We start from the raw sequence: 26,671 nt of genomic DNA on the forward strand, positions 1-26,671 counted from the left end.
GAGGTTGATTGGCCATGCTAAATTGACCCGAGTGTCAGGGGAATTAGCAGGTAAGTATGTGGGGTTACGGCAATAGGACCTGGGTGGGATTGTGGTCGGTACAGACTCAATGGGCTGAATGGCCTCCTTCTGTACTGTAGGGATTCTATGATTCTCTATGAGTATTTGGAAAAAGAGGGACTGCAAGGCAAAACACCTGGAAAATGTGTGCAAGGAAGGCCCAAGATGGCACGGGTGGATAATATCAGAATGTGGACCGGTCTCTCGATGGGACAGGCAGTGAGAGCAGCTGAGAAATCAGTGGAGAAAAATTGTTCAGAATGCGGCCAATCCTCAGAACGAGGACGGATGAACGACAAGACGCCTGTAGTGGGAGGAAAAAGACTATTTACTATCCAGGATAAAATTAATACACCACATCTGCTTCTGTGGATCATTTCAGTGGAAATGTGCTCCCAGGCTCAAAGAACATCATCAGCCCACTGGAAGACATGAGACTGGCCAGTCCTGCTGAGCAAAACCCTCCGACCCTCTCACTTCACCAACTGTCAGAATGAACATGGTTCAGTCCTGGATGTGATTAACAGCAGCAATAACAGCAGAATCCAACCCTGTGATCACTTGTGAATCCGTTGGTGTCTCAGCAGGTGAGATGAATCACTGAATCCCTTCCCACACACGGAGCAGGTGAATGGTTTCTGCCCAGAGTGAACTCGCTGGTGTGTCAGCAGGGTGGATGAGTGAGTAAATCTCTTCTCACACTCTGAGCAGGTGAACGGCCTCTCTCCCGTGTGAACTCTCTGGTGTCTCAGTAGGTGAGATGAATCACGGAATCCCTTCCCGCACTCAAAGCAAGTGAACGGCTTCAGCCCAGAGTGAACCCGCTGGTGTTTCTGCAGATTTGAAGACTGAGCGAATCCCTTCCCACACTGGGAGCATCTGAATGGTCTCTCTCCGCTGTGAACTCGCTGGTGTGTCAGCAGGGTGGATAAATCACTGAATCCCTTCTCACACTCTGAGCAGGTGAACGGCCGCTCCCCAGTGTGAACTCGCCAGTGTGTCAGCAGGGTGGAGGAGTCTTTAAATCCCTTCCCACAGTCAGAGCAAATGAACGGCCTCTCCCCAGTGTGAACTCGCTGGTGTCTCAGCAGAAGGGATGGATTAGTGAATCCCTTCCCACATTGAGAGCAGGTGAATGGCCTCTCTCGACTGTGAACCTGTTGGTGTGTCAGCAGTGTGGACGACTGAGCAAATCCCTTCCCACACTTGGAGCAGATGAATGGTCTCTCCCCAGTGTGACTGCGTCGATGAGTTTCCAGCTCAGACGGGGACCTGAATCCCTTCTCACAGTCCCCACATTTCCACGGTTTTTCCATGGTGCGGGTGTCCTTGTGACTCTCCAGGTTAAACAATCAGTTAAATCTCACACAGAACACGTGTGCAGTTTCTCCCCGCTGTGAATGCTGCGATGTATTTTCAGGCTGTGTAACTGGTTAAAGCTCTTTCCACACTCAGTTCACTGGAACACTCTCACTCAGGTGTGTGTGTGTCTCGGTGCTTTTCCAGTCACAATGATGTTAGAATGGCCGATGGTTTCACATCCCAGTGAATTGAGTGAATCAGATCTTGACGTGATGTTTGTTTCGAGATTTCTCTCTCAAAATTCTCCCCTTCTAATATCCTGTAAAAGGAGTTCACAAAAGTCACCACTATTAGTGTCGGATAAAAATTCAGAACAGACAGTTTTAGTTTCTCTGGAACAATCTGTCCTCTCATTCCCCCAAAGCTGTAAATCTGTCTATTTTTCCTCCATTCTCAGTCTGCTGTCCCTCCAACACTCCTGAAGATGCTAATTCATGTTGATTGACAGATCAATACATAATGCTTCCTGTCCTCAACACAGAGACCATAACATCATGGAAAGTAGGAGGAATAGACCATTCAGCCCATTGAGCCTGCTGTTCCATTCAATAAGATGATGGTTGATCCGATTGTGCCCTTAACTCCACGTTCCCGCCTGTCGGCCATAACTCTTGTAGATAACAATCTGCCGAACTCAGCCTGATGCAGCCTCCACTGCTCCCTGGGGAAAATAATTCCAAAGACCCCCTGAGGGAAGAAATTTCTCCTCCTCTCCATTCGAAATGAGAAACCCTTCATATTTGGCATTCTGCCCATGTGGGGAAATAACCTCTCTTCATCTGTCAAGCTACCTTGGGCAGCACGGTGGCACAGTGGTTAACACTGCTGCCTCACAGCGCCAGGGACCCGGGTTCAATTCCCGGCTTAGGTCACTGTCTGTGCAGAGTCTGCACATTCCCCCCGTGTCTGTGTGAGTTTCTTCCAGATGCTCCGGTTTCCTCCCACAGTCTGAAAGACGTGCTGGTTAGGTGCACTGGCCAAACTAAATTCTCCCTCAGTGTACCCGAACAGGCGCTGGAGTGTGGCAACTAGAGGATTTTCACAGTAACTTCTTTGCAGTGTTAACGTAAGCCTACTTGTGGCACTAATAAATAAAATTTAAACTTAAAAAGATTACCCCTCATTCTTCTAAACTCCAATGAGTACAGGCTCAACCGTTCCCAATAACACAACACCTTCCCAGGTATTAGACTGGTGATCCAGTATAACATGGGAAAATGTAAACTTGTCCACTCAGACAGAAAGAACAGAAAAAGCAGCAGCTTATTTAAATGAATTGCAGAATAAAGAACAATACAGCACAGGAACAGGCTCTTCGGCCCTCCAAGCCTGCACCGATCATGTGTTCCTAACTAGACCATCCGTTTGTATCCCTCTATTCCCAGTCTGTTCCTGTGGTTATCTAGATAAGTCTTAAATGATCCTAGCGTGTCCGCCTCAACCACCTTGCTTGGTAGTGCATTCCAGGCCCCCACCACCCTCTGTGTAAAAAACTTTCCCATACTTATCTGTATTGAACCTTGCCCCCCTTACCTTGAACTTGTGACCCCTTGTGTTTGTTCTTTCTGACCTGGGAAAAAGCTTCCAACTGTTCACCCTATCTATGCCCTTCATAATTTTATAAACTTCTATTAGGTCGCCCCTCAACCTCCGTCTTTCCAGGGAGAACAACCCTAGTTTACTCAATCTCTCCTCATAGCGAATACCCTCCATACCAGGCAACATCCTGGTAAACCTTTTCTGCACTCTCTCCAAAGCCTCCACGTCCTTCTGGTAGTGTGGCGACCAGATCTGGACGCAGTATTCCAAATGTGGCCTAACCAACGTTCTATATAACTGCAACATCATATGCTAACTTTTATACTCTATGCCCTGTCCAATAAAGGCAAGCATGCCACATGCCTTCTTCACCACCTTTTCCACCTGTGCTGCCACCTCTAAGGATCTGTGGACTTGCACACCCAGGTCCCTCTGCGTGTCTATACTCCTGATAGTTCTGCCATTTATTGTATAACTCGCCCCTGCATTAGATCTACCAAAATGCATCACTTCGCATTTATCTGGATTAAATTCCATCTGCCATTTCTCTGCCCAATTTTCCAGCCTATCTATATCCGGCTGTATTCTCTGACAATGTTCATCACTACCCGCAACCCCAGCAATCTTTGTGTCGTCCGCAAACTTACTAATCAGACCAGCTACATCTTCTTCCAAATCATTTATATATATCACAAACAGAACTCTGAGGTACAGAGCAATCTGGGTGCCTTGGCAGGGGAATCACAAGTTGGTTTCCAGGTGCAGGGTTAATACTCGGGTCCATGAACTCCACCACCGTGCACCCCACAAACTGTGTCACCCTCATCAGTGATACTATCCTCCTCTCTGACCACAGGCTGAACCAGACCAAGTGCAATCTTCCTTTCCTATTTGACCTTGAGTTGAACTATTGGCTACATATCCTCACCGTCTCTAATATTACTGTTTCCACCTCTAAGACAATTAGATCCATCCTGCCTCAGTTCATTTGCTGCTGAACTTCTCATCTTGCCTTTGTTACTTTCAGATTTGACTATTCCAACGCTCTTCTGACCGATCCCCCATCTTCCATTCTCCATAAACTTACCCTCCTCCAGAACTCTCTGGATGGTTGGCAGTTTAGTGGGAAAGAGTGAATAGAACGGAAGATGGGTTTCATGGACAAGATTAGCTCTTGAAGGGATAAGGGGAGATGGAGAGAAACTAAAGAAAGAAGTCAGTTTAAGGCCTGGGCTGGGCAGATCTTCAGAACAATTTTGAACTTCCGGGGTAGTGGACGGGAGGAAAGCAGCAGAGGCAGCTGATCAGATTGTCTCAATCTTAGTGACAATGGGGCAGCACAGAGGCAGAGTGGTAGCATTGCTGCCTCACAGCGCCAGAGACCCAGGTTCAATTCCAGACCAGGTGGGCAGTTTGCACGTTCTCCTCAAGTCTGTGGGGGTTTCCTCCGGGTGCTCTGCTTTCCTACCACAGTCCAAAGATGTGCAGGTTAGGTGGCTTGGCCATGCTAAATTGCCCCTTAGTGTCTAAAGATATGTGGGTTGGGTGTATTGGCCATGATGGATGCATGGGGATAGGGCCGAGGTAATATGCTCTGTTGGAGAGTTGGTGTAGACTGAATGGGCCGAATGGCCTCCTTCCACATTGCAGGGATTCTATGATTCCATGAGCTCCTCACACTCGTTGCTTTGGCAAGAATGGAGGAGACTGGGATACCGAGGATGTTTTAAAAAGAGCTAACTTGTGTTAGAGATATTAAAATTATTAACCACACTGGCTGTTCCAACACAAAGCTGATTTATTTGACTTTTATCCAGAATATGATCGGGATCGAGTTTATCAACATCAGCAGAAACAGAGCACAAAGGTATTTTTAAAGACAAATGATAGAAAAATATCAGGAAGGTCAATGCAATAAGAAGATTGGATTAAGTAAAAGCAAATTACTGTGGATGCTTGAAATCTGAAATAAAACAGAAAATTTGGGAAAAACTCAGCAGGTTTGGCAGCATCTGTGGAAAGAGAAACAGAGTTAACGTTTCAAGTCTGTACAGATCAGGTAAGAATGGCAGATTTCCCTCCCTCAAGGACACTAATGAACCAAAGATCCAATTTCTGGACTGTCAAGTTGAGATTAGGGAAGGGGATGAGAGTGAAGGTAAAGATTATGGGTGAAGACTTGAAGAATATGAGTAGCTTCAAGTTCCTGGGGTCAGTGATGGGAGGAGATGGAAATTTGGAAATGAAGAAACAGATTAGCTCTGGCTGCAGTAATTGGAAGATGTGCAGTGGAATATTCGGTGATAGAAAATCATCACTGAACTTGAAAAGAAAGAATCTACAATCACAAAGTAGTTGAGGCCAAAACATTGTGTGATTTCAAGAAGAAATTAGATATAGCTCTTGGGACTAAAGGGATCAGGATATTGAATTCGATGATCAGCCATGATCATAATGAATGGCGCAGCAGGATCGAAGGGCCGAATGGCCTACTCCTGCTTCTAGTTTTTATGTTTCTATGTAGTGGAGAAGAGATTGAAATGGTCTGGACATCTGTTATGGAGAGTGAGGGAGGAAATGTGGTGAGGGGAGTGATGGACATGGGACTGTCAGGAAGAAGGAGAGGAGGAATGTCTAAGACCAGATGGAAAGATGTGGTGGACAGAATCAGAAATACAGTGGGATTGGGAGAGGGATGGTGACTGACAGGAGGAGATGGTGAAGCAGCTTTGTGGTGATTCCAAGTAAAATCGGAAGAGGAGGAAGAAAAACACCCAGATCCCAGTGAACATGGATGTGGTTAACAGCAAAACCAAATTGTGGTAGTTACTCGTGAACTGACTGGTGTCTCAGCAGATTGGATAACTCGATGAATCCTTTCCTGCACTGGGAACAGGTGAATGGCCTCTCCCCAGTGTGAATTCGCTGGTGCCTCTGCAGGTTGGCTGACTGAGTGAATCCCTTCCCACATTTAGGGCAGGTGAATGGCCTTTCTCCAGTGTGTGTGCGCTGGTGTTTCAGCAGGGTGGATAAATCAGTGAATTCCTTCCCGCACTGGGAGCAGGTGAATGGTCTCTCCCCGGTGTGAATTCGTTGGTGAACAGTCAGGTTTGTTGATCTCCTGAACCCAGTCCCGCAGTCAGTGCACTTGAATGGTCTCTCGTCCGTGTGAACGCGCTGATGGGACATCAGTTGGCTGGAACTTTTATAGCACTTCCCACAGTCTGGACATTTAAAAGGTCTCTCGTCAGTGTGAACTCGCTGGTGTATCAGCAAGTCAGATGGCCGAGTGAATCCCTTCCCACACTCGGAGCAGGTGAATGGCTTCTCCCCAGTGTGAGTCAGTTTGTGTAAATGCAGGCTGCCGGACTGAGTGAATCCCTTCCCACACTCGGAGCAGGTGAACGGTCTCTCCCCAGTGTGAACCTGCCGGTGAACCAAGAGGTTGGATAATTGAATGAATCCCTTCCCACACTCAGAGCAGGTAAATGGTCTCTCTCCAGAGTGAACTCGCTGGTGCGTCTGTAGGTGGGATGACCGAGTGAAACCCTTCCTACACACGGAACAGGTGAATGGCTTTTCCCCAGTGTGATCACGTTGGTGTGTCAGCAGGTGGGATGACTGAGTGAATCTCTTCCCACACTCGGAGCAGGTGAACGGTCTCTCCCCAGTGTGAACCTGCCGGTGAACCAAGAGGTTGGATAATTGAATGAATCCCTTCCCACACTCAGAGCAGGTAAATGGTCTCTCTCCAGAGTGAACTCGCTGGTGCGTCTGTAGGTGGGATGACCGAGTGAAACCCTTCCTACACACGGAACAGGTGAATGGCTTTTCCCCAGTGTGATCACGTTGGTGTGTCAGCAGGTGGGATGACTGAGTGAATCTCTTCCCACACTGAGAGCAGGTGAATGGCCTCTCCCCAGTGTGAACTCGCTGGTGATTCAGCAAGGTTGCCGACCGAGTGAATCCCTTCCCACACTCGGGGCAGGTGAACGGTCTCTCCCCACTATGAAGTCGCTGGTGATTCTGCAGGGCAGATGAATGAGTGAATTCCTTCCCATAGTCCCCACATTTCCACACCTTCTCCCTGTTGTGACTGCGCTTGTGTCTCGACAGGCCAGATGACTGGCTGAAGCCTCGTCCACACACAGAACACACGTACAGTTTCTCTCCACTGTGAATGGTGCTTCTTTCTTCCATGTTCAAAATCCGATGAAATTCAGGTTATGATAAATTAGGTGACCGCCGTCAGATTTTGATGTGATGTTTGATTTCAGTTTCCTGACTGCAAATCCTCCCCTTCTAAAACCCTGTGACATTGATTTAAAACAGAAAAAAGGGCATGAGAGAGAACCCACAAGAACACAAAGGCAGATTGTGAAATTGAGCTGAATGAATCTGGTCATTTGTGGGGCCGGCACTCGGAAAAAGTGACCATGAAAACTGCTGGATTGTCACAAAAACCAGACAGGTTCAGTAATATCCTTCAGGGAAGGGAACCTGCCGCCTGTTCTGTGCCTTCACAAGACTCTGGACACAATGGGTGAAGAGAGATAGAGAGTGATAGAGAGATACACATAATATATACATACACACGAGAGAGATTACCCCAATACAAACTTCACTCCCTAACCGCGCCCTAATCCTTCTCCCGAGCAACTATCTGAAGTGAAATTAATTTCACAGCATTACTGCCATCCTTTACCCAAAACTGAGCTTCTGACCCTGTACCTCTAGACTGAACCACCCCATCTCTGAAATCTCCTCCATCACACAACCCCGTGAGATGTCTGTACTGATCTAATTGTGGCATCATGAGTGTTCCACATTTCAATCACACCAACACTGTGAAAAAGTGTGTGTAACTGGAAAACACAGATCAACATCCAAAACCAACACCCGCCCTGATACAAGTTATTCTTAATTGGTCAATCGCTGCTTCAAGGCTCGGTTCTGGGACAAACGCCTGCAACAAAATAATAGCAAAATACTATGGTTACTGAAAATCTGAAATAAAAAGAGCAAATACTGAAAATACTTAACTTGTTCGCTGGTAACGGTGGCAAGAGAACAGAGTTAAAATATCAGGGTGTGCAGAATCCATATGGATATACAATCAGGATCAAGCGTAGGCCATTCAGCCCCTCAAGCCTGCTCCACCATTTAATAAGATCATGGCTAATCTGATAGTAACTTCAAATCTTCAATTCCAGGGAATTATGGTGCAGATTTGATGTTTAATATCAGCCAATGAGCAAAAGAGAAATGATCTCCAGTGCAGGAAAAAGAATTCCTGACCATTGGAAGATAAAGATGGTACATCAGAAGCACATAGCTGAGGGATGGGAAAAGGTGAAAGCTTCATTTAGACACAGTTGCAAGAAAATAACAGTAAAGTACCAAACACGGTTAAAATAAATCTACTACTAGAAAAATAGAGAGTCAAACAATGACAGAGGTAATCAGAGAGGGCAGAGGTGAAACAGAGCAATGGATGGATATGGATTCAGATCCAAAGGAAAGGAGTCAGACCAGCCTGAGAGATAGAACAGAGCACAAATAACAGAGCATAGCACTAAAAGCACTGGATTGTAGATGAATGCTCAATAATACTCACTTCTGGAACTATTTGAAAACCGCCTGCTGCAGCTGGAAAGATATCAGAAGCATTGGAATCAGAGAAATCACAGACTTCAAATCTTCCAACTCCCTGTAAAAGGAGATGACAAGAGTCATGTGTCAACTGTGGTTAGAAAATAAGAGATAAACATTTTTCTTGGTTTGAGATTGCTCCCCTTTTAGGGGAGGATTATGTAAAATGGGATACGCTTACATTGGAAGTAATTCAAACAAGGTTCACTAAGCTGATTCCAGGCATGAAGTGTTTTTTTAAAATGAGGAAACATTGGGTAGGATGTATATATGCTCATTAGATTTTAGATAAATGTTGTAACTGAAGCATATAAGATTCTGTGGGTGCTTGACAGGATAGGTGCTGCAAGGATGTTTCCCCTCAGAGGGAAATGTGGAACTGCAGAGACAGTTTAAAAGGAAGGGTTGAAGACAGAGATGAGGAGAAATCGCTTCGTTCAGAGGTCCAGTAGCCTGTGCAATTCTCTCCTTCAGTGAGCAATGGAAGTTTATATATTTTAACAACACCAGGTTACGCTTACTGTGTTTACCCCAGTCCAACTCCGGCATCTCCACATCATTGGGTACATTCAGGGCTGTGTTATGCACCATTTTTACCGACAAGGGAGTGGTGGGTTGGGGAGGTTGGGGCTGGAGGAACATTGAGTGAAGGCAATGATCAGATGAAGCACTGAATGGCAGAGCAGCCTCGATGGGTGGAATGGCCTGACACATGCGCACTGATTCACATTCCCACCTACAGAAGGGCGGCAGTCGGCCCAGGCCCAACACGACCAGCTGCGGCTCCATTTGGTACAAACGGGGGAACCGGGATGTTCTTTCCCGGGATTTGAACAACGTGTTTCCGAAGCCTCTCCAACCGCCACATTCACCGCGCGCCGCTCTTCACCTCCTATTGACCCGGGATCCGAGTTCAAACCGGCTGTCGCCATTACCCGCACTGCGCATGCCCGAGACTCCGCCCCTCATTCAGTCTGATTGGTTGGAGGACCAGCCGGTCCCGCTCGGTCCTCCAGCCCCGCCCCTCATTCACTCTGATTGGTCCGGAGCTGCCGTCAATCTGTTCCCGGGCCCAGCGAGCGCAGTGTCGATTCTGGATGGGGTCAGTTTGGTTGGAAACTGGCAACGGGTCAGATTCAGAAACGAGGTGAGCGGGAAACACTGGAGCCGGCGGGTAGTGTGGGAGGCTAAATAAATACAAGGTGTAGGCCCAGAACCGTCAACGAAAAACCATCGGCCTTCCATTTGCCACACGGGAGCCGTCGTTTTGTTTCTTCTGTGATTGAAGGCTCGGGTTAGCGCCGCCATCTTTATAGGGGGCAACATTCTGCAATGCGCATGCGCCATCTTGATCATGGGCAATGTACTGCAGTGCGCAGGCGTGGCCATTGTGGCTGGACTCTGGGGAGGATTCCCGACCTCTGACCTGCTCTTGTTTTAAGAAGTCTTACAACACCAGGTTAAAGTCCAACAGGTTTATTTGGTAGCAAAAGCCACTAGCTTTCGGAGCGCTGCTCCTTCATCAGGTGGGTGGGAATTCTGTTCACAAACAGGGCACAAAGACACAAACTCAATTTACAGAATAATGGTTGGAATGTGAGTCTTTTCAGGTAATCAAGTCTTAAAGGTACAGACAAGATCTGGAAAAGCCCAGACTTCATCCCTGGCCCAGGCCTGCGTCAGGCCCATCGACACGGCGAGTGAGGGGCTGGATCTGGAAAAGCCCAGGCTTCATCCCTGGCCCAGGCCTGCATCAGGCCCACTGATGTGGGGAGTGGTGGGGGGGAGGGGGCAGGGGCTGGATCTGGAAAAGCCCAGGCTTCATCCCTGGCCCAGGCCTGCGTCAGGCCCACCGACACGGGGAGTGAGGGGGTCAGGGGCTGGATCTGGGAAATCCCAGGCTTCATCCCTGGCCCAGCGCTGGGCTTAACCTGAACTCATGGCTGCAGCCAGCGTGCAGGTGGGGCAGCCAGTTTGAGCCGAGGGGGAGGATCAGTAAGTTTGTGGATGACACATGGAAGGGTAGGGGGGGTTTTAGTTCAGTCGGGCAGCATAGTCGGTGCAGGCTTGGAGGCCCGAAGGGCCTGTTCCTGTGCTGTAATTTTCTTTGTTCTTTGACACAGATTGGCTGGGTGGTTAACAGTGAGACGGAGTGTCCTGGGTTACAGGAAGATATAGACAGAACGGTCAAACGGGCAGATAAGTGACAGATGGAATTTAGCTCTGAAAAGTGTGAGGTGATACACTTGAAAGGAGTAATTTGACAAGTCATAGAGGTTTGCAGCATGGAAGCAGGTCCTTCGGCCCGGTTTGTCCATGCTGCCCTTTTTTTTGGACCCCGTAGCTGGTCCCAGTTGCCCGCATTTGGCCCTCTATACCCACCTTACCCATCGGTTTAAGAAATAAGGAGAGGCTGGATAGACTGGGACCTTTTTCTCTGGAGCGTAGGAGGCTGAGGGGTGAACTTATAGAGGTCTATAAAATAATGAGGGGCACAGATCAGCTAGATACTCAATATCTTTTCCCAAAGGTAGGGGAGTCTAAAACTAGAGGGCATAGGTTTAAGGTGAGAGGGGAGAGATACGAAAGGGTCCAGAGGGGCAATTCTTTCACACAGAGGGTGGTGACTGTCTGGAACAAGCTGCCAGAGGTAGTAGTAGAAGCGGGTACAATTTGATCTTTTAAGAAGCATTTAGATAGTTGCATGGGTAAGATGGGGAGAGGGATATGGGCCAAACGTGGGCAAGTGGGATTAGCTTTGGGGTTTAATAAAAAGGGCGGCATGGACAAGTTGGGCCGAAGGGCCTGTTTCCATGCTGTAAACCTCTATGACTAATGTGAGTGGAGCAAGGGTTAAAGAGATGTGTACAAAGAACAAAGAGAACAAAGAACAGTACAGCACAGGAAACAGGCCCTTCGGCCCTCCAAGCCTGTGCCGCTCCTTGGTCCAACTAGACCAATCATTTGTATCCCTCCATTCCCAGGCTGCTCATGTGACTATCCAGGTAAGTCTTAAACGATGTCAGCGTGCCTGCCTCCACCACCCTACTTGGCAGCGCATTCCAGGCCCCCACCACCCTCTGTGTAAAAAACGTCTCTCTGATGTCTGAGTTATACTTCGCCCCTCTCACCTTGAGCCCGTGACCCCTCGTGATCGTCACCTCCGACCTGGGAAAAAGCTTCCCACTGTTCACCCTATCTATACCCTTCATAATCTTGTATACCTCTATTAGATCTCCCCTCATTCTCCGTCTTTCCAAGGAGAACAACCCCAGTCTACCCAATCTCTCCTCATAGCTAAGACCCTCCATACCAGGCAACATCCTGGTAAACCTTCTCTGCACTCTCTCTAATGCCTCCACGTCCTTCTGGTAGTGCGGCGACCAGAACTGGACGCAGTACTCCAAATGTGGCCTAACCAGCGTTCTATACAGCTGCATCATCAGACTCCAGCTTTTATACTCTATACCCCGTCCTATAAAGGCAAGCATACCATATGCCTTCTTCACCACCTTCTCCACCTGTGTTGCCACCTTCAAGGATTTGTGGACTTGCACACCTAGGTCCCTCTGTGTTTCTATACTCCTGCTGACTCTGCCATTTATTGTATAACTCCTCCCTACATTATTTCTTCCAAAATGCATCACTTCGCATTTATCCGGATTAAATTCCATCTGCCACCTCTCCGCCCAATTTTCCAGCCTATCTATATCCTGCTGTATTGCCCGACAATGCTCTTCGCTATCCGCAATTCCAGCCATCTTCGTGTCATCCGCAAACTTGCTGATTACACCAGTTACACCTTCTTCCAAATCATTTATATATATCACAAATAGCAGAGGTCCCAGTACAGAGCCCTGCGGAACACCACTGGTCACAGACCTCCAGCCGGAAAAAGACCCTTCGACCACTACCCTCTGTCTCCTATGGCCAAGCCAGTTCTCCACCCATCTAGCCACTTCTCCTTGTATCCCATGAGCCTTAACCTTCTTAACCAACCTGCCATGTGGGACTTTGTCAAATGCCTTACTGAAATCCATATAGACGACATCCACGGCCCTTCCTTCATCAACCGTTTTTGTCACTTCCTCAAAAAACTCCACCAAATTTGTAAGGCACGACCTCCCTCTTACAAAACCATGTTGTCTGTCACTAATGAGATCGTTCCGCTCTAAATGCACATACATCCTGTCTCTAAGAATCCTCTCCAACAACTTCCCTACCACGGACGTCAAGCTCACTGGCCTATAATTTCCTGGGTTATCCCTGCTACCCTTCTTAAACAACGGGACCACATTCGCTATCCTCCAATCCTCAGGGACCTCACCCGTGTCCAAAGAAGCGACAAAGATTTCCGTCAGAGGCCCAGCAATTTCACCTCTCGTCTCCCTGAGCAGTCGAGGATAGATGCCATCAGGCCCTGGGGCTTTGTCAGTTTTAATGTTCCCTAAAAAACCTAACAATTCCTCTCTTGTAATGGAGATTTTCTCTAACGGGTCAACACCTCCCTCCGAGACACTCCCGGTTAACACGCCCCTCTCCTTCGTGAATACCGATGCAAAGTATTCATTTAGGATCTCCCCTATTCCCTTGGGTTCTAAGCATAATTCCCCTCCTTTGTCCCTGAGAGGTCCGATTTTCTCCCTGACAACTCTTTTGTTCCTAACGTATGAATAGAATGCCTTAGGATTCTCCTTAATCCTGCCTGCCAAGAACATCTCGTGACCTCTTTTTGCCCTTCTAACTCCCCGTTTGAGATCTTTCCTACTCTCTCTGTATTCCTCCAGAGCTCCATCTGTTTTCAGTTGCCTGGACTTAACGTACGCCTCCCTTTTCATTTTAATCAGATCCTCAATTTCCCTGGTTATCCACGGCTCTCGAATCCTACCTTTCCTATCTTTCCTTTTTACAGGCACATGCCTATCCTGCAGCCTTATCAATAGTTCCTTAAAAGACTCCCACATGCCAGACGCGGACTTACCCTCGAACATCCTCTCCCAATCAACATCCACCAATTCCTGCCTTATCCGGCTATAGTCAGCCTTCCCCCAATTTAGCACCCTGCCCGTAGGACAGCACTCATCCTTGTCCATTACTATCCTAAAGTTAACAGAGTTGTGGTCACTATTTGCCACATGTTCCCCTACCGAAACTTTGACGACCTGACCGGGCTCATTTCCCAGAACTAGGTCCAGTATAGCCCCCTCTCTAGTCGGGCTATCTACATACTGTTCCAAAGAACCTTCCAGTACGCATTTTACAAATTCCTCCCCGTCCGGTCCCCCAGCTCTAAGCACTTTCCAGTCTGTGCCAGGGAAATTAAAGTACCCCACTACAACAACCCTTTGTTTTCTGCACCTATCCAGAATCTCCTGACATATCCTTTCCTCCACTTCCCGTGGGCTGTTGGGTGGTCTGTAGTACAGCCCCAGCATAGTGACCGCACCCTTCCTGTTTCTGAGTTCCACCCACAGCGACTCAGTACATGACCCCTCTAAGTTGTCTACCCTCTGCACCGTGGTAATATGCTCCTTAACTAATATCGCTACTCCCCCACCTTTTTTAGCCCCTCCTCTGTCTCGCCTAAAACACTTATACCCCGGAATATTCAGCTGCCAGTCCTGTCCTTTTAACCAAGTTTCCGTCACCGCAACCACATCCAAATTCCGCATAAGCAATAAGGCCCTAAGTTTGTCTGTTTTACCCGTTACACTCCTCGCATTGAAGCAGATGCACTCCAGACCTCCAGGCCCAGTCAGGTCCTCCTCCTCCAGAGTGCTCCTTTTCTTAGCTAGCCTTGCCCTGGCCCCCAGCTCGACCCCAGCCTCAGTATTTAGTGACCTCCTGTTTTGTTCCCCACCCCCCTGCCACACTAGTTTAAATCCTGCCGAAACACTCTAGCAAAACTCCCAGCCAGGATATTTGCTCCCTTCCAGTTAAGGTGTAACCCATCCTTTCTGTACAGTTGCCATCCTGACTTGAAGATTTCCCAGTTATCTATGAATTTAAAACCCTCCCTCTTGCACCAGTCCTTTAGCCACGCGTTCAACTGTAGAATCTCCCTGTTCCGAGCCTCACTTGCACTAGGCACCGGGAGCAGTCCAGATATTGCTACCCTGGAGGTCTTACTTTTTAGCCTAGCACCCAACTCCCTGAATTTCTCTCGTATGACCCCCCTGCTCTTCCTACCTACATCATTTCCCCCAATGTGTACAATCACATCCGTTTGACTACCTTCCTTTTTAAATATGCTTCCTACCCTCTCGGAGACATCCAGTACCCCGGCACCAGGGAGGCAGACTACCATCCTGGATTCTCGTTCAGTCCCACAGAAGCGCCTGTCCGTGCCTCTAACCATTGCGTCCCCCACAACTATCGGTCTCCTAAACCCCTTCTTTCCCTTCCGGACCCCTGAGCCTGTCTCCGTGGAGGCGATCTGGTCCTCGTGGCTTACCCCTGGAGGGTCATCCCCCTCCACAGAATCCAAAACAATATACCTATTTTGGAGGGGGACAACCACAGGGGATCCCTCCACAGACTGCTCACTCCCTTACCTTCTCCCATCTGTTGCCCATTCCTTTCTTTTATGGGAGACTGCCACTGGGGTACTTTCTGGCACATCACCCTTCTGACTATTACCCCTCCTAACCGTGACCCACGTGTCTTCCTTCCAAGACCCTGGTGTCACTACCTGACTATAACTTTTATCTATTACTCTCTCATTTTCCCTACCTAAACTGAGTTCATCGAGCCTCAGCTCCAGCTCCCTTACACGATCCTTCAGGAGATGCAGTTCCACACATCTGGCACAGATATGGACTTCCGGGAGGCAAGTTGTCTCCAGGAACTCCCACATCCCACACCGAATGCAGTATACTGGCCTCCCACTCATACCAGCCATGTCCTTTTTAGTTTTTGGGATAAAACAAAAAGGGGGTGTAACCGAAGAAAAACAAACAAACAACCTTCCTCGCCGAAGCCCTGTGAGCCAAAGCCCTTTTAGCTCTCACTCTGTCCCCTGCTCACTCCACTGCCCGCTAACGACGCTGCCCGCTCAAAGGTGCGGCCTACTTTTAAACCCTCCAAAACCTTCCCAGGCTGCTGCTGGGCCTATTTCCTGTTTAGAAAAAAAACCTCCGATTTTTTTCACGAATTTAACTGAAAAAATAATTAAATAAATTAGTGCACACACAAGCTCCCTTACCCTCAGCCTGCTCCTGTGGAACAATGAGCAATGTGTACTGTTTCTTGTAGACACAGGCTCTTGTTGGTACAGTATTCATATGTCTAGTCCAGTTCAGTTTTTGGTCAATGGTAATCCCCAGGATGTTGATAGTGGGGGAATTAATTGATGGTAATGCCATTTAATATCATGGAGATGATGGTTAGATTCCCTCTTGTTGGGGATGGCATTGGCTGACATTTGTGTGTCGTGAAGTTTACTTGTCACTTATTAGCCCAAACCTGAACATTATCCAGGTCTTGCTGCTTTTGGACATGGACTGCTTCAATATCTGGGGAGTCATGAACAGTGCTGAACTTTGTATAATCACCAGTGAACATCCCTTCCCCACCTCACCCCCCTTTTCTGAGCTTATGGCGGAGGGAAGTCATTGAAGAAGTCACTGGAGTTGGTTGGACCAAGGACAGGACTCTGAGGAACTCCTGAAGTGATGCCTTGGGCCTGAAATGATTGATCTCCAACAATCACAACCATCTATACTTGTGATCTGGAGATGCCAGCATTGGACTGGGGTGGGCCCAGTAAGAAGTTTCACAATACCAGGTTAAAGTCCAACAGGTTTATTTAGAATCATGAACTTTCGGAGTGCTTCTCCGTCACCTGATGAAAGCTCGTGATTCCAAATAAACCTGTTGGACTGTAATCTGATCTCTATTTGTGTGAGGTGTGACTGAACTAGTGCAGAGGTTTTGCCCTGATTCCCATTAACCTCAATTTAGATAGGATTCCTCGTGTTGACCTCTTTTATCCATGTTTAGATCAAGGCTGTAGTGAGTTTAGGAGCTGAGTGGCTCTGGTGGAACCCAAACTGAGCTTCAGGGAGCAAATTATTATTTTGTAAGTACCATTTGATTGCACTGTCTAGAACCCTTTCCATCACTTTGCTGATGATCAAACTCCTGTAACTCTCTTCCTAACAGCACTGTGTAGCTGCACCACATGGACTGCAGCAGTTCAAGAAGGCAGCTCACCACTCCTTTCTTGAGGGCAATTAGCAATAAATGTCGGCTTAATCAGCAACGCCCAGATCCCACAGAGGAACTTTTAAAAATTAGGAAAGGTAAAACAATGTTATGGTTTTGTGAGGGAAATTGAATACAGAACAAAAAGAACTGATGTGGCTGCACTTGGCCAGGCTGGATTTGTCCTGCTTTTTGTGGACAGCACAAACCGGCGCAATCTTTGACATTATTAGGTAGGTGTCAATACCCCAACAGCACATAAGCAGCTTGCTGGAAAATCATTAAGGAAGTGAAACCTTGTCCATTTTGGAGTTGTCTGACATCACTCTGGGTCTTTGGATTACTCGTGTAGTGACAATGCCACAATGCCACCATCTCCCCATAAGGTTACTGGTCTCTATGGGGAGATAACAATAGAGATATGTCCAGTGTTGTTTTATAATACACATTAGATATAATAATCATGTTTCAGTTATAGAATATATTTATTATTTCCATTCTTGTAATCTAGTACTGTAACTATGTTACATATTTCCAGTCTGTGACAGCACAGATCAGAAGGAATCTGGTTTGAAATTTGAGTCCCTGTCAACTCTCTGCAGTCCAATCCACTCAGTCCCATTCCGTCCTCTTTATCCCCTTACTGTGTATGTCATTTTCCTTCGAGTGTCCGCCCAATATCATTTTGAAACTTTGTCTTCTCTTTAACCATCCTCCGAGACATTCCAGATTTTGACCACTCGCTGTCAAGATAAAATTCTTCCTCCCATTCCCCCTTCCCACCTCTCTCTAATTAAGAAATGCAGTATTTATACCATATTTTTAGTCCAGTTATATGACCACAGAAACTAGAAATGTCTGTGCTGAATGTTAATCCTGCACTGACAGAGACAACTTTTGTAAATTCCTTTTACAGAATATCAGAAGGTGAGGATTTGCAGACAGAATTCTCAAACCAAATGTCAGGTGAAGAATGGCCAGAATTGCTCGATCGTCAGGACCTGAATATCGTTGGTCTTTGAATCGAGAAGGAGAATGTTTCTCTGTTCTGTCTGCTTCAGAAAATTTGAAACATCAGTGTGACTTGAAAAGCACGAAACACACATGCAACTGAGAGCGTTCCAGTGCACTGACTGAGGAAAGAGCTTTGACCAGTTAGATAATCTAAAGAAACATTACAGGAGAGAAAGACCATATCTGTGCTGAGGGTGTGGACACCTCAGCTGATCAACAAACCTGGAGAAACACAAGGACGCCCGCACCATGGAGAAACCGTGGAAATGTGGGGACTGTGGGAAAGGATTCAGATCTCCATCCGAGCTGGAAATTCATCGACGCAGACACACTGGGGAGAGACCGTTCACCTGCTCTAAGTGTGGGAAGGGATTTACTAATTCATCTGATCTGCACACACACCAGCGAGTTCACACAGGAGAGAGGCCCTTCACCTGCTCTGTGTGTGGGAAAGGATTCTCTCGCTCATCCAACCTGTTAGAACACCAGAAAATTCACACTGGAAACAAGCCATTCACCTGTTCTGTTTGTGGAAAGGGATTCTCGTGGTCCTCCCACCTCCTGGTACACCAGCGGGTTCACACTGGGGAGAGGCCGTTCACCTGCTCTGAGTGTGGGAAGGGATTCACTCGGTCCTGTAAACTGCAGATGCACCAGCGATTTCATGCTAGTGAGAGGCCGTTCACCTGTTCTGAGTGTGGGAAGGGATTCATTTATTCATCTACCCTGCGGACACACCAGCGAGTTCACACTGGGGAGAGGCCGTTCACCTGCTCTGAATGTGGGAAGGGATTCACTCGGTCAGCCCACCTACAGACACACCAGCGAATTCACACCGGGGAGAGGCCATTCCCCTGCTCCGATTGTGGGAAGGGATTTACTCGGTTTTCCATCTTGAAAACTCACCAGCGAGTTCACAGTAGGGAGAAGCTATTCACCTGCTGTCAATGTGGAGAGGAATTCTCTCGGTTATCCATCCTGCAGACACACCAGCGAATTCACACAGGCGAGAAACCGTTCACGTGTTCTGACTGTGGGAAGAGATTCTTTCATTCATCCGCCCTGCTGAGACATCAGCGAGTTCACACCAAGGAGAGGCCATTCCCCTGCTCCGAGTGTGGGAAAGCATTCACGCAGTTATCCAATCTGCAAACACATCAACAAATTCACACCGGGGAGAGACCGTTCACCTGCTCTGTGTGTGGAAAGGGGTTCACTCGATTATCCCACCTGCGGACACACCAGCGAATCCACACTGGGGAGAGGCCGTTCCCCTGCTCTGAATGTGGGAAGGGATTCACTCGGTTATCCATCCTGAAGACACATCAGCGAGTTCACAAGTGATTGCAGGGGGTGGATTGTGCTGTTATTGCTGCTGTTAATCACAGTAAGAAGTCTCACAACACCAGGTTAAAGTTTGGACTTTAACCTGGTGTTGTGAGACTTCTCACTGTGCTTACCCCAGTCCAATGCCGGCATCTCCACATCACGTTAATCATAACCAGGACTCAACCATGTTCATTCTGATAGTTGGTGAAATGGGAGGGTTGGAGGGTTTGTTTCTGCTGGAGCCTCCCAACCTTTCTAAAGAGCAGTAACCTGAGCTGGGCTCAGTGTTCTGTTGTGGCCTCACCAGAGCTTTAGAAACTATCAGAATAACCTCCCTGCTTTTGTTACAATTCCTCAATTTCTGAAGCCCAAGATCCCAGATTTTCCAAACAGGAACATCAAACAGTTTTGCCAGAAAATAAAATGCATTTTAACAACATTCTTAAAATGGCAGAAGAAGATTTTGACCAGTGAAGGAAGGAGTTGTTGACACAAACAGAAGCTATTTTGAACTTGCTCTCTCCAAAAGAGAATCCAGAATGTTTGAGTCTGGGAAATGAAATTAAAAATGAAGCTGCAGCTACAACAGAGCAAGAAGAAGACATTTCAATGTGGAATTGACTGGAATATTCTCTCTGGATTTAAACAATGGAGGAACTACAAACATGGAAGAAAATAAATTTCAAAATGTGAACTCTGTACAGACTGTTTTCAAAATAGAACTTGAAAATTCACAAATGAACAGCAATGAAGACTCTCCTTTTGCAGGAGGAACTTTGGATTATAATTATTGTAAGAAGAAAAGTTTCAGAAAAGACTGCAAGCAGTAATTTCCACCTTCAGTGGACTGAATTCCTGGACATGGAACCCAGCAGTGTGCTGAGTATAAAGAAACTCTTGGGGTGAGGTAAAAAAATGGAACTAGGTTTATATCATAAATCTTTATCGACTGTACTATTCAATTTGTAGTGCTGTCTTTTTAAATTTTATTTAAACATACAGTAAAGTTTGTTTTTGTTTAACAATGTGGAATCTTGTGATGTAATTCTTTCAGTTAATCACTGGGTGTTCGAATTTCTCTGCAAACGTTAACAGTCCTGACCGGGATCGCAAAAATTCACACAAACAGTGTTTCAAAACAAATCAAAGAGAAAGATATTTTTTCTTCTTCAGTACAAACGTTACACATGAAGAAACCCTCTTCTGGTATCTCCAATAATTTGTTGCTTCAAGCAATTCTTTTCATGGAACAATCAGATAATTGATGACTGAAAATGGAACTAATTGTATCCCTTTAAAGCAGGAGGGCGATCGCCCGGCACAGAGGGGAATTAGGGATTTCTCCCATAGACCAATTGACAGGGATTCTACCCTCCAACCACCTGAAGTGAATTCTTTACATGAATCATCCGTGCCAGTGCAGTTATCAACTTGCAGTTTGGCTGATCAGAAAATGCTTTGTTGCTGATTTTCCTTGTGTTAGGAAGTGACAGTGCCAAGGCCAGATCTTGTTTCCTCCTTGATCGGGATGTAACCCGTGTCCACGTCGCCACTTCATTCTTCCACTGGTTGTATGGTTCAGACTCCGAGAGCATCAGCAGGTAATCAGACCCTGACAATTCCCACTGCCTTTCAGTCATTTCTCACAAAAGCTGCTGGGATTGTAAGCTTCTGTCTGAAATATACTTTCTTTTAGTATCCAACCTTCACCATTAGACAAGCATTTTCTGTTACCATGTTATAATCCTGACAGCCTTGGGGTGGAGTCAATCTTTATTTGGTCTAGATTTGTTCACAGAATCAAACATTACAGGTTCAACTCTGACTCCAAGCTATATTAGTGAGTCCCACTTTTTACCTGCTCATTATAACTATCTAATCAATACCCTCTATTTGAATAAACTTAACCTCTATTGATATAATTAACAGCCACAGTCAGAGCATCCGAAAGATCACTAATCGGTGTGACTGCCATGGTGTCTCAGGAGCTTGGGGGAACAAGTGAATCCTTTCCCACACACTGAGCAGGTGAATGGTCTCAGTTTGGAAACTAAGGGAAAATAAAATTTCAGGCAGAAGCTTCCAATCTGGTAGGTTTTATGAGAAATCAGTGAAAGTGAGTGGGAATTATCAGGGTCTCTCCCCAGTGTGAATTCCCTGATGTTTCAGTAGGTCAGATGATGTTCTAAACCTCTTTGCACAGTGAGAGCGCCTGAACGGGGTCTCCTCAGTGTGAATGCGCTGGTCGACCCTCAGGTAGGCTCAGGTTTTAAAGCAGCTCCCACAGTCAGAGCATTGAACAGGTTTCTTATTGGGGGAGGAGCCTCAGTATTCCAGCAGACTGGATGATTGACTGAGTCACTTCCCACACACATCAGATGAATGGTCTTTCCCCAGTGTGTAATCCTTTGTGTCTCAGCAGACTAGATAATTGAGTGAATCCCTTCCCACACTCTGAGCAGATGAATGGCCTCGGCCCAGTGTGAATGCGTTGGTGTGTCAGCGGGAAGGATGAGCGAGTGAATCCCTTCCCACGCTCTGAGCAGGGGAACAGTCCCTCACCCGTGTGAAATCGCTGGTGGTTCTGCAGGGTAGATGACTGAGTGAATCCCTTTCCATACACACAACAGGTGAATGGTCTCTCCCCATTGTGAACCCGCTGGTGTGTCAGCAGGGCAGACGAATCGCTGAATTTCTTCCCACACTCAGAGCAGGTGAATGGCCTCTCCCTGATGTGAAGTCGCTGGTGATTCCTCAGGGTGGATGAATCACGAAATCCCCTTCCAAACTCAGAGCAGGTGAACGGTGTCTCCACAGTGTGGCTGCATCGAAGGGTTTCCAGCTTCGAGGGACAATTGAATCCCGTCCCACAGTCCCTACATTTCCATGGTCTGAGTGTCTTTGTACATCTCCAGGTTCAGATGAAAGTTTGACCCCACAGATAACACATACATGGTCTCTCCTCATTGTGAATCCTTCAATCTTTTCCAGGCTGTGTAACTGGTTAAAGCTCTTTCCACAGTCAGTTCACTGGAATACTCTCACTCGAGTGAATGTGTCTCAGTGATTTTCCAGTCACACTGATGTTTAAACAGTTTGAAGGAACAGACAAACATTTTCCATTCTAGTTTCAAATGCCAATGGTATTCAGATCCTGAATAATTGGGTGACTCTGTCAGATCCTAACGTCATGTTTGTTGAGATTTGTGTCTGTAAATTCTCCCCTTCTAATAGCCTGTGAAAGAAATTCACAAAAATCATTGCTGCCAGTCCAGGATAAAAACTCAGAACAGACAATTCTAGTTTCTGTGGAACATTCTTTCCTCTCATTCTTGAAAATTTGTAAATCTCCATCCCAAACACTCTCCCTCCATTCTCACCTTTGTCTATTTGAGGTCTAGCATTGTCCTGAGGGTGCTGATTCATCCTAATCGACAGATCCGTGCCGACTGTTTCATGTACAGGACACATATTCCTGAAATCTTCACACAGGCTTGTGTCTAAGCATATCAAAAATTTGCATATTTAGTGAACTAAAAATGTATGCAATATTCAGAACTCTATTACATGATTAGAGATACAGATGGGTGTGGAAGAACTTGACTTGGGGAGCAAGCAATCATGTTCTGGAACTCACTGACGATGAGAGTGGTGGAAGTGGAGACGACCAGTGATTTCAAAATAAAATTGGTCGGGCACTTGAAGGAATGAAACGTACTGGGGAACAGGGATATCGAGGACAAATGGCACTGAGTGGATTCCCCGACAGAGACTTGGCATGGACTCAAGTTGCTGAATTAATTTATCTTGTGCTCTGATGACTCTTTGACTGGAAAATATACAGTGTAGTTATAATACTATTCTGGAATTAAACAAAATCAACTGTAATACCGATCCATAAATAATACTTATTATGCACCATATAGTAAGAAGTCTCACAACACGAGGTTAAAGTCCAACAGGTTTATTTGGAATCACAAGCTTTCAGAGCACTGCCCCTTCATCAGGTGAGAAGGAGCAGCGCTCTGAAAGCTCGTGATTCCAAATAAACCCGTTGGACTTTAACCAGGTGTTGTGAGACTTCTTACTGTGTTTACCCCAGTCCAACACCGGCATCTCCACATCATATGCACCAACACCAGACATATCAATGTTGTTACGATCCGCATGGTCACCTTATAATAAACACATTCCCACAAATCCCAATGGAATAAACTGAAAGACAATGTTTCATTTTTAAACATTTTTACTTTAAAAATTAATCTAAAATTGTCACTGAATCATGCATTAAGAAACAGTATTTGAATAGACAGGATAAATTACACTTTAAAAAGCTCAGACAATAAAAACAGGTTCCACAAAATCACAAACATTTTCCCCCTCAGTATATTGAGCTCTAATTCCAGTTCCAGAGAATTTCTCTGTCTCTGTATTTCCCAGGGGCAGAAAGAAAGTGTTTTCCTCACAGATGTTGTCCAGAGGATGAAGTTGGAGTCTGTGTGTGAAGTTTGAGTCTGTGGTGAAGTTTGAGTCTGTGGTGAAGTTTGAGTCTGTGGTGAAGTTTGAGTCTGTGTATGAAGTTTGAGTCTGGTGAAGTTTGAGTCTGTGGTGAAGTTGGAGTCTGTGTGTGAAGTTTGAGTCTGTGGTGAAGTTTGAGTCTGTGGTGAAGTTGGAGTCTGTGTGTGAAGTTTGAGTCTGTGGTGAAGTTTGAGTCTGTGGTGAAGTTTGAGTCTGTGGTGAAGTTTGAGTCTGTGGTGAAGTTGGAGTCTGTGGTGAAGTTTGAGTCTGTGTGTGAAGTTTGAGTCTGTGGTGAAGTTTGAGTCTGTGTGTGAAGTTTGAGTCTGTGGTGAAGTTGGAGTCTGTGTGTGAAGTTTGAGTCTGTGGTGAAGTTTGAGTCTGTGGTGAAGTTTGAGTCTGTGTGTGAAGTTTGAGTCTGTGGTGAAGCTACAAACAGAAGCTGTTCTGTTTCAAATCAAACTGCGGGACTTGGAAGAAAATGATGGGAAGAGATTTTGCAAAGTCTCCTCCCCCACTCCCTCAGCTGGCAGCCCAGCACGCAGGCGCAGAGAGCGCTGCTGAGCCGAGCTGTCCGGAGCAGGCGCAGAGAGCGCTGCTGAGCCGAGCTGTCCGGAGCAGGCGCAGAGAGCGCTGCTGAGCCCAGCTGTCCGGAGCAGGCGCAGTGCGGCTGCCGCCAGCGGTCGCTCTCGATCTCTTTTTGGAGCCGCAGCCGCCGGAGATAGAGGGGGGAGGGGAGATCACCGAGCAGCTTCTCGCTCTGGCCGGAGCCGCCAGCCGGTTGCCTGGTAACCTTGGCTCGATGTGGTGTAGGGGGAGGGGAACAATGGGTGGGGGCGGGGCTCCCGTGTCCGCGCGCCCGGGCCTGCGCACTGGAACCACAGGACGTCACATCGGAACAGACTTATTCCTATTGGCTAATTCAGGCTCGGTTCCATTGTGACGTCACAATGCGGAAGTTGGCCAACGAGGTTCAGATTGAAACTACCGCCTCTGTCCAACATCTGGGAGGAAATCAATGTTTCCCCGTTTCCATTTCTTTTCTCATTCTGGGGGAAATTGGGGACTTGCAGCAACTGAAGGGAAAGGAAGTGAATCCAGGGAGGCTGCAGACTCTGGAAAGGTTACAGACGAAGACCGGATTCAGGAACAGGACGAGGCCCAGGTATATTTTTCTTTCTCTCTCAAAGACACTGACATCCTTTAGTTCCCTCAGTTTGACATTTATTTATCTGGCTAATAGGATAGCCTCTTACCCAATGTTCACAAATAAAGAGGGAGTTTTCCCCCAGAAGAAGGCTAACATTTGAATGAAAAATAAATTTGGATGGGAGAGAGAGATGTTACTTATGATCCCCTATTTTTTGCCTTAAAAGCAGCCACACTGCTGTATATTTCGTTTCCCAGATGCTTAGTCTGAAGCCCATTCTCTCATCTGCCTCAGTGAATATGTCGATGATAGTTTGTAGATCAGACAGGTATTTTTTTCATTCATTTGTGGGACATGGTGTCGCGAGCTGGCCAACATTTATTGCCCATCCCCATTACCTGAGGGCATTTGAGAGTTAACCACATTGCTGTGGCTCTGGAGTTACATGTAGGCCAGACCAGGTGAGAACAGCAGATTTCCTTCCCTAAAGGACATTAGTGAACCAGATGGGTTTTTCCAACAATCGACAATGGTTTCATGGTCATCAGTCGGTTCTTAATTTTTAAAATTAAATTCAAATTCCACCATCTGCCATGGGAGGATTCAAACCCGGGGTCCCCAAAACATTAGCTGAGTTTCTGGATTAATAGTCCTGTGATAGGGCCCCGGGTTTGATTCCCGGCTCGGGTCACTATCTGTGTGGAGTTTGCACATTCTCCTCGTGTCTGCGTGGGTTTTCTCCGGGTGCTCCGGTTTCCTCCCACAGTCCAAAGATGTGCGGGTTAGGTTGATTGGCCAGGTTAAAAATTGCCCCTTAGAGTACTGGGATGCGTAGGTTAGAGGGATTAGCGGGTAAAAAAAAAAGGATTAGCGGGTAGGGCCTGGGTGGGATTGTGGTCGGTGCAGACTCGATGGGCCGAATGGCCTCCTTCTGCACTGTAGGGTTTCTATGATTTCTATGATAATACCACTAGGCCATCACTTCCCCCCCCCAGAGTCTGTGTACTGCAGCCTAATGACTGAGATTGGGCTGGTCTTGGTTCTGGCCTGGAGGGGTGGGACATTGAAGGCTTCCCACTGGTCCAGTAGGTTAGCTCGACTCCAGCAGGGAGCTTCATGGTGCTGGGGTGCAGTGTTGCTGCGGGGAAGGTGGGGATGAACGTTCGTGCAATGACGCAGCCCTGCTTGACCCCAGTTTGCACTCATACTGATCGCCTCACCATAGGAAGGACGTGATTGCACTGGAGGGAGTGCAGAGGAGGTTCACCAGGATGTTGCCTGGGATGGAGCAGCTGAGCTACAAGGAGAGACTTGATAGGCTTGGATTGTCTTTTTTAGAGCAGAGAAGGCTGAGGGGGGACATGATTGAGGTGTATAAGATTGTGAGGGGTATGGACAGGGTGGATAGGAAGCAGCTGTTCCCCTTAGTTGAAGGGTCAATAACGAGGGGGCATCATTTTAAGGTGAGGGGCAGGAGGTTTTGGGGGATTTGAAGAAAAATGTTTTCACCCAGAGGGTGGTGGGAGTCTGGAATTCACTGTCTGGGAGGGTAGTGGAGGCGGGAAACCTCACAACCTTTAAAAAGCACATGGATGAGCACTTGAATGTTTTGACAGTTCAAACGCCATCAGCCAAGTGCTGGAAAATGGATGAGTGTAAATTTAGTATAGTTTTGTCAGTGCAGACTCGATGGGCTGAAAGGCCTCTTCTGTACGGTATGACTCTGACTTGTGAACTCGCTGGTGTTTCTGCAGTCGGGATGACTGAGTGAATCCCTTCCCACACACGGTGCAGGGGAATGGCCTCTCCCCAGTGTGAACTCGCTGGTGTGTCCGCAGGGCAGAT

At 47.0% G+C, this 26,671-nt stretch overlaps 2 protein-coding genes across 2 annotated transcripts in view; one reads left to right on the top strand and one right to left on the bottom strand.

Annotated features, from left to right (window-relative positions):
• Positions 1-505: 505 nt before the first annotated feature.
• LOC144487356 (uncharacterized) overlaps positions 506-26,671 on the bottom strand; it is a 72,202-nt gene continuing 46,036 nt past the window's right edge. The window contains exons 4-6 of the mRNA XM_078205441.1: positions 17,923-17,951; positions 5,828-6,987; positions 506-1,332 (exon numbers count right to left, since the gene is read on the bottom strand). Of these exons, the coding sequence (XP_078061567.1) occupies positions 618-1,332; positions 5,828-6,987; positions 17,923-17,951 (1,904 nt within the window). The 3' untranslated portion in view covers positions 506-617. The remainder of the gene's footprint in view (positions 1,333-5,827; positions 6,988-17,922; positions 17,952-26,671) is intronic.
• LOC144487359 (uncharacterized) lies at positions 18,082-19,176 on the top strand. The gene has a single exon (XM_078205444.1). The coding sequence runs from the start codon at positions 18,082-18,084 to the stop codon at positions 19,174-19,176; it is 1,095 nt and encodes a 364-aa protein (XP_078061570.1).

The sequence above is a fragment of the Mustelus asterias genome, unplaced genomic scaffold, assembly GCF_964213995.1.
Source record: "Mustelus asterias unplaced genomic scaffold, sMusAst1.hap1.1 HAP1_SCAFFOLD_753, whole genome shotgun sequence".
Taxonomy (NCBI): Eukaryota; Metazoa; Chordata; class Chondrichthyes; order Carcharhiniformes; family Triakidae; genus Mustelus; species Mustelus asterias.